Below are 8,870 nucleotides of genomic sequence, written 5' to 3' on the forward strand. Positions count from 1 at the left end.
CAGATAACGTAATAGCAGAGACTTATTTCACAAACAACAAATAGACGAGTCAGCAGAGGTGACTGAACACCTTTCTGTGATGAGGTAGTGTGTCCTCTCACAGTTGCCGTGGGACGGGAGTGAGACGAGATCTGCTTCTGACACGTGAGAGAAAAATGAAGAAGCTGCTGGACGACGTTTGAACTGATGTACGATTTAAAATCAGGACCGCACGGACTGAAGATGACTTCATGAATCTGTTATTAAAGTGCGTGTGTCTGTGTGTGTGTGTAGCTCTGGGGTACTCGGTGCCCACCGTTCCTAACGGTGTGACCAGGATCCCGTCTGTGGGTGAGGCCCCGTCTCACCCCTCCACCCGTCACCCGTCTGTGGCCAGCACCCGTCTGCCCTCAGTAGGAGAAGAGTCCACTCACCCCCTGCTGGTGGCCGACGACGCGGTGAGTCGACACTTCCTGTTCTGATACTGATCAATAGTGATGTCACACAGGAAGTCATCATCGTTCAGTAGTGATGTCACACAGGAAGTCATCATCGTTTGAATTTCATTCAGTTTTGATTCTAATACAGTTTTTAAAAAAGAGATTATGGAACGTGACATTTTGTGTATGTTAGTTTTATTTTTAAGTCAGTCATTATCAATACCAAGCAAGTTACTTAATAAAAGGTTAAAACATTGAGGAACCGAACAGAACAGAACTTCAGCTGCTGCGTTCTGTCTGATGTCCAGCAGGGGGCTGACTCAGTACAGTCACATTTATTATGACCGCCTCCAAACAACAGGAAATACATATCTAGACCAACTGTAGATTTTCAAAATAAAGGACAAACATTAGAGCAATACGACAGGAAACCGTAAGAAACAAAATAAGATACTAAAATATAAAGTTTTAATGTCATTAATGAAACGTCTCGATAATTAAAGACCTGATTCTGATTTTATGGAGGTCAATAAATGTTTAGTCTGTGAATGTTAATGAAGCTGAAGCCCCGCCCCTCCTGTTCAAAGCTTTGTCTGGTAGTGATGAAGAGAGACATAATGTATTGATCCTGTTTGAACTGTGTCATGAATCACACAATGTTTGTCGGTTTGTCATCAGACTGAGACGTCATTATAAAGACGTCACAGCCGACGGCGTTGTTAGTGACGTCGTCTCTAACTGAAACATTGTAGAGCAGCTCACAGAACTGAACCAGAACTGCAGTTGTCAATATGAGCAGATTTATTGTGATGTTCATCTTGTTTACGAGCTTTTTTTGAACCCAGTTGGCTCCATGTTGGTGTTGGTTCTGGTGCTGATGAGACGATGTAGTTCACTGAGCGCTTTAACACAAAACTACTGAGGTTTGACTTTAATACAACAAACTGACAAACAGCATGTGTGTGATTCATGACCCAGTTCAATCATGTGTCCAGCTGAAGGGGTGTGACTCTATGAAAGAGCTGCTGTGTGGTGTCATGATGATGTAATGTGTGTGTGCTGTCACCTGTGCAGGTGCACACCTATGTGAACACCACGGGGCTCCTGGAGGAGCAGCCCAGCCCTCTGACCATCACCACCCCTCTGGAGAGCCCCTCATCTCCTCAGTCTCAGTGTCCTCCCACCCCCCCACCGCCTCCCAGAGTCCGCACGGAGCCTCCGGCCCCGCCCACGCAGCCAGAGCCCCAGGTGCTGCTGGAGCCGCAGGGCGTTCGCTTCGTCCTGGGCCCCACCCCCGTTCAGAGGCAGCTGATGGAGAAGGAGAGGAGGCAGCAGGAGGCGAAGGAGTCCGAGGAGCCCCGAGAGACTAACGGCCACAGCGAGGCCCCTGCCGAGCCCGAGCCGGCCCCCCCGCTCTCCAACGGCTCCTCCTCCAATCCCTCCACAGCTCCTCGCCGCCACCGCCCGCCCCCCCTCACCCCCGACCTGCAGAATGTCAACAACTCAGCCCAGCGGCGCACCGCCCTGCTGGACTACGAGAACCTGCCGGCGCTACCGCCGGTTTGGGAGGCGAGGAAGCCGAGCTCGGAGGACGAGGAGAACGGCTGCGGCGGGCTGAAGACACCATCACTCAACGGCTACAACCACCACGCTCACCACAGCCTGCTGCACCACTCCTACTCCCACCCTCTGTCCGCTGCCCTCGAGTCCTCGCACAACTACGTCAACACAGAGAACGTGACGGCACCGCTTAGCGCCCACCGGCCCGACACAGCCCGCCGCCGTGCTGACGGACCCACCATCTTCAACTTTGACTTCCGCCGGCCACCACCGTCGGGCCATGCAGAGCCACCCAAAACCCTCAACTACATCGAGGTGGAGATGGACAGCAGCGGCGGGAACAAGGGCGCCTCAGACGGCAGCAACCCCCACACGCCCCGCACCCCCACCTCCCCCCTGCCCCCCACCACCCCCACCCGCCGCACGGAGCTCTACGCCCTCATCGACATCGAGCGCACCGCCGCCATGTCCAACCTGCAGAAAGCCCGGCCGCGAGACGACGGCACGTCACGCAAGACGCGACACAACAGCACGGAGCTGCCCACCAAAAGCACTGTGTGACCTCGCACCTTGACTTCCTGTTAACACGCCGGGCTCACATGAGCTTCTTTATATTCCCACGGAGACGCAGTGACAGACTCCGAGTCTTACATGAGTTAATGACTTCCTGTGAGGTCACCTGTGCAGGTAGACCGTCACTATGAACCTCTGGTGATGTAATACCTCTGATGATGACTCACTGATGACTGCATTCCTCCTTATATGGTACAAATCAGTATTACTGAACAAAGCATTCCATTTAGCCTTTTATATGATTCACTACATGCTGCTGTAAGTCAGTATCTACGGACAAATGCCAACTGGTAACCATGGTTACCACGTTGGTACACACGGTACACATTACACGTTATGTTTCTGAAAATGTACAGTAGATTCTGGCTGCACAATAAATGTCTGTTCTGTTTTTATTTGTACTGACTGAGACGAGACTCCTTATCTGATACACGCAGCTGACACCTCGTACACACAGCTGACACCTCATACAAGCAGGTAACACCACCTCATGCACGCAGGTGACACCTCGTACAGGTAACACCTCATACAGGCAGCTGAAACCTCATACGTACATGTAACCTCTTAACGCAGGTGACAAAACCTCGTACACACAGGTGACACCTCATATGGGCAGCTGGAACCTCATACATACAGGTAGCGCCTCGTACCGTAGGTGACAAAACCTTGTACACACAGCTGACACCTCATACATACAGGTAACACCTCGTACGCGCAGGTAACACCACCTCATGCACGCAGGTGACGACACCTGGTACACAGGTGACACCTCGTACAGGTAACAAGACTAAGTACAGACAGGAAACACCTCGTACACACAGGTTACACCTCATACACGCAGCTGAAACCTCATACATACAGGTTACACATGGGTCACAACACTTTGTTCAGGTAACAATACCTCATACACACAGGTAACACCTCATACACACAGCTGAAACTTCATACACACAAGTAACACCTCATACCGCAGGTAACAATACCTCGTACACACAGGTAACACCACCTCATGCGCGCAGGTGACACCTCGTACACACAGGTAACACCTCGTACACGCAGCTGACACCTCGTACACGCAGCTGACACCTCATACAAGCAGGTAACACCACCTCATGCACGCAGGTGACACCTCGTACAGGTAACACCTCATACAGGCAGCTGAAACCTCATACGTACATGTAACCTCTTAACGCAGGTGACAAAACCTCGTACACACAGGTGACACCTCATATGGGCAGCTGGAGCCTCATACATACAGGTAGCGCCTCGTACCGTAGGTGACAAAACCTTGTACACGCAGGTAACAAAACCTCGTACACACAGCTGACACCTCATACATACAGGTAACACCTCGTACGCGCAGGTAACACCACCTCATGCACGCAGGTGACGACACCTGGTACACAGGTGACACCTCGTACAGGTAACAAGACTAAGTACAGACAGGAAACACCTCGTACACACAGGTTACACATGGGTCACAACACTTTGTTCAGGTAACAATACCTCATACACACAGGTAACACCTCATACACACAGCTGAAACTTCATACACACAAGTAACACCTCATACCGCAGGTAACAATACCTCATACAGGTAACAACACCTCGTACACACAGGTAACACCACCTCATGCGCGCAGGTGACACCTGGTACACACAGGTAACACCTTGTACAGGTAACAATACCTCATACATACAGGTAACACCTCGTACCACAGGTGACAAAACCTCATACATGCAGGTAACATCACCTCATGTACACAGGTAACATCACCTCTTGCACACAGGTAACATCACCTCTTGCATGCAGGTAACATCACCTCTTGCACACAGGTGACCACATCATACACAAAAAGGTGACACCTCTTACGCACAGGTGGTACAGGTATCAACACCTTGTACATCAAGAGACTGATCCCTCCCGGAGACTGAACCCTCCCGGAGACTGAACCCTCCCGGAGACTGAACCCTCCCGGAGACTGAACCCTCCCGCTGACTGAACCCTCCCGCTGACTGAACCCTCCCGCTGACTGAACCCTCCCGCTGACTGAACCCTCCCGCTGACTGATCCCTCCCGCTGACTGATCCCTCCCGCTGACTGAACCCTCCCGCTGACTGATCCCTCCCGCTGACTGATCCCTCCCGGAGACTGAACCCTCCCGCTGACTGATCCCTCCCGGAGACTGAACCCTCCCGGAGACTGAACCCTCCCGGAGACTGAACCCTCCCGGAGACTGATCCCTCCCGCTGACTGATCCCTCCTGGAGACTGATCCCTCCCGCTGACTGATCCCTCCCGGAGACTGAACCCTCCCGCTGACTGATCCCTCCCGGAGACTGAACCCTCCCGCTGACTGATCCCTCCCGGAGACTGAACCCTCCCGCTGACTGATCCCTCCCGCTGACTGATCCCTCCCGGAGACTGATCCCTCCCGCTGACTGAACCCTCCCGCTGACTGAACCCTCCCGCTGACTGATCCCTCCCGCTGACTGATCCCTCCCGCTGACTGAACCCTCCCGCTGACTGATCCCTCCCGCTGACTGATCCCTCCCGGAGACTGAACCCTCCCGCTGACTGATCCCTCCCGGAGACTGAACCCTCCCGGAGACTGAACCCTCCCGGAGACTGAACCCTCCCGGAGACTGATCCCTCCCGCTGACTGATCCCTCCTGGAGACTGATCCCTCCCGCTGACTGATCCCTCCCGGAGACTGAACCCTCCCGCTGACTGATCCCTCCCGGAGACTGAACCCTCCCGCTGACTGATCCCTCCCGGAGACTGAACCCTCCCGCTGACTGATCCCTCCCGCTGACTGATCCCTCCCGGAGACTGATCCCTCCCGGAGACTGATCCCTCCCGCTGACTGATCCCTCCCGCTGACTGAACCCTCCCGCTGACTGAACCCTCCCGGAGACTGAACCCTCCTGGAGACTGATCCCTCCCGCTGACTGATCCCTCCTGGAGACTGATCCCTCCCGCTGACTGAACCCTCCCGCTGACTGATCCCTCCCGGAGACTGAACCCTCCCGCTGACTGATCCCTCCCGGAGACTGAACCCTCCCGCTGACTGATCCCTCCCGCTGACTGATCCCTCCCGCTGACTGAACCCTCCCGGAGACTGAACCCTCCTGGAGACTGATCCCTCCCGCTGACTGATCCCTCCTGGAGACTGATCCCTCCCGCTGACTGATCCCTCCTGGAGACTGATCCCTCCCGCTGACTGAACCCTCCCGCTGACTGAACCCTCCCGCTGACTGATCCCTCCCGCTGACTGAACCCTCCCGGAGACTGAACCCTCCTGGAGACTGATCCCTCCCGCTGACTGATCCCTCCTGGAGACTGATCCCTCCCGCTGACTGATCCCTCCCGGAGACTGAACCCTCCCGCTGACTGATCCCTCCTGGAGACTGATCCCTCCCGCTGACTGATCCCTCCCGGAGACTGAACCCTCCCGGAGACTGAACCCTCCCGGAGACTGATCCCTCCCGCTGGGATGCTCAGGTCCCTGGGGTACTGAGCATCACAGGAGCTTGTAGATGAGAGCTGTGAGCTTCGGACAAACGAAGAAAGGGTTATTTCTCTTCACCAGTCTGGTTCCTCCCACATGTCCCCTCAGGGCCTCCGTAATCATCTGTAATTAGGAAACAGCAAAAAATCTGTTTTCAGTTAAAAATTAAATCAAATCTGCTTAATTTCTGTTTTTAATGTTACAAACGATGATGAGGTCTGTTTGTATTTTCTCTTCAGGAGTTAATGTTGGTTCTTCTCACCTCAGAGTCACTCAGCGGCTGCTCTGGAGCTTTTCATTCATCACATGGTCTTCCTCAGCAGGCGGCGCTAACGGACACGTAGATGTTTAAATCTCGACGTCGACAAGGAAGCAGCCATGGTTCAGGTGGTGAAGTGGCTCGTCGGTCCCTCACTGCCCCTGAAGGTGGAGAAGATCTTTGTGATCTAACAGAGACAGACGGAGGAATCATTCAACTGAAGTGACCCATTAAATACAGTTTACCTTCTAATATTAAACCGTTACTGATTAATTCAACATTTAATGTTACATGTTAATGTAAAATAAAGTCTCACTGGAGTTGATATATTCAGTCATAACTGCTGAAGTTGAATGACTGAATATGAAGTTGAAGTTCAACTTGCTGCCATTTTGGTTGAAGAAGCGTTTGGTTTTGGATCAGAGCGTCTCCTCTGACCTGTCAATCAAACGGCGCCATCAGTGAGATCTGGGCTCGATTATGTTCGTCTGCTCGATCCCTCTGACGTCACGAGCAAGCGCCCCCCTGGAGGTTTGTTTACAGTTTTATTTATTTCATCACTGACATCACTCCTGTGGATATTTAAGGCAGAAATCAACAGTGTGGGTTTCAGATGAATATAAAATGTTCCGTCTGTGAGCAGCCGGACCTTTTCATTTTTTTCTCAACAGATGTTTACAGAACGGGCTGCCTGCTCCAATATGGCGCCGACGTTGACATGTCGGTGTGTATCTGGTCACAGAGGACGACTTCAGCAGCATCAGTCTGTCCACGACTAACATGTTGCTGATGAACAGTGTTGTTACACAGTAATCCATTAGAGTACTCCGATTACTTTTCTTGTTGTAGTGCGTTAGTTCTGCCATTGAAGTAATCCGTTATTTAGTTTATTTCATCAAAGTAATCTGTTCATCAAAGTAATCTGTTAGTAAATCCCTGAGTCTGTGTCTGTTTGTCTGTGTGTGTCTGTGTGTGTCTGTCTGTGTGTGTCTGTGTGTGTCTGTCTGTGTGTGTCTGTGTGTGTCTGTTTGTCTGTCTGTCTGTGTCTGTGTGTCTGTTTGTCTGTGTGTGTCTGTGTGTGTGTTTGTCTGTGTGTTTGTGTGTCTGTCTGTGTCTTTGTGTGTTTGTCTGTGTCTGTCTGTGTCTTTGTGTCTGTCTGTGTGTTTGTCTGTGTCTGTCTGTGTCTTTGTGTGTCTGTCTGTGTGTTTGTCTGTTTCTGTCTGTGTCTGTCCGTGTTTGTGTGTGTGTCTGTTTGTCTGTGTGTCTGTCTGTCTGTCCGTGTTTGTGTGTCTGTCTGTTTGTCTGTGTGTGTGTCTTTGTGTGTCTGTCTGTGTCTTTGTGTCTGTCTGTGTCTTTGTGTGTCCGTGTTTGTTTGTCTGTCTGTGTCTTTGTGTGTCTGTGTCTGTCTGTGTTTGTCTGTCTGTCTGTGTCTTTGTGTGTCTTTGTGTCTGTCTGTCTGTGTCTTTGTGTGTCTGTGTCTGTGTGTCTGTCTGTGTCTTTGTGTGTCTGTGTTTGTGTGTCTGTCTGTCTGTGTCTGTCTGTCTGTCTGTTTCTTTGTGTGTCTGTGTTTGTGTGTCTGTCTGTGTCTTTGTGTGTGTCTGTGTGTGTCTGTGTTTGTGTGTCTGTCTGTGTGTGTGTGTGACAGTGTGATTATTTTGACGAGAGAAAATCAGAACAGGACGGTGAAATACAGGTTTCATCGTTTGTGTGTAAATAAGTGGTCGGTGACGAGGTGAAGTTGGTTTCAGGTTGGATGTTGGACAGACGGTCAGTCCGGAGACGCTCAGCGGCGTCTCTTCCTCAGGTCCACCCAGTGTTGGCAGCAGGAGGACGGTCAGCTGGTTCTGCTCTGGAGGCTGACTGATCAATAAATTACAGTTTGTTTGATTTACACTAAAACTACGTTTCTTCGGGATATTGGTGACAATTATGATCAAATAAAGTGATTTCATGCAGCACTTATTATTTTAATGAGGGCTTCTGCTTTTTTTTTCAAATAGCTTCAATGTCATGTGACCCAGTGACTCTGAACGTCACACATGAGCCGAGTGAACGTGTGAATATTCATTAGTTACATGATTAAACATGTCAGAGCTGCAGCAGCTCACTGACTGTCAGTGTACCAGTCAGTCAGTCGTCAGTTACTGACTGCTCATGTGCAGCTGCTACAGGCCGTCTGCACAACACGTGTCACAAAGGTTACTAAAGTAATCTAACGCGTTACTTCTCACTAGATAACACTGTAACGTGTTACTTTTTAATGGCAGTTATTTTGTAACGTAATGAGTTACTTTTAAAGAAACGTTACCATCACTGGTGATGAAATAAAACTAAACAAACCTCCGGGGGGCGCGTGCTCATGACGTCAGAGGGATCGAGCCCAGATCTCACTGATGGCGCCGTTTGATTGACAGGTCAGAGGATGAAGTTATGACGGAATATATCAACTCCAGTGAGACTTTATTTTGACATTAAAAGTTTAATCAGTGACGGTTTAATACTAGAAGGTAAACTGTATTTACTCCCCTGAAATTACATTTTAATTTAA

The 8,870-nt window shown here is 50.8% G+C and overlaps 1 protein-coding gene across 1 annotated transcript in view; it reads left to right on the forward strand.

The window, feature by feature from the left end:
- LOC141001672 (fibroblast growth factor receptor substrate 2-like) overlaps positions 1–2,953 on the forward strand; it is a 14,946-nt gene extending 11,993 nt beyond the window's left edge. Inside the window, exons 6-7 of the mRNA XM_073472819.1 lie at positions 274–437; positions 1,494–2,953. Coding sequence (XP_073328920.1) covers positions 274–437; positions 1,494–2,540 — 1,211 coding nt within the window. The 3' untranslated portion in view covers positions 2,541–2,953. The remainder of the gene's footprint in view (positions 1–273; positions 438–1,493) is intronic.
- Positions 2,954–8,870: the final 5,917 nt, after the last annotated feature.

Source organism: Pagrus major, chromosome 8 (genome assembly GCF_040436345.1).
Source record: "Pagrus major chromosome 8, Pma_NU_1.0".
In the NCBI taxonomy this organism is placed as follows: domain Eukaryota; kingdom Metazoa; phylum Chordata; class Actinopteri; order Spariformes; family Sparidae; genus Pagrus; species Pagrus major.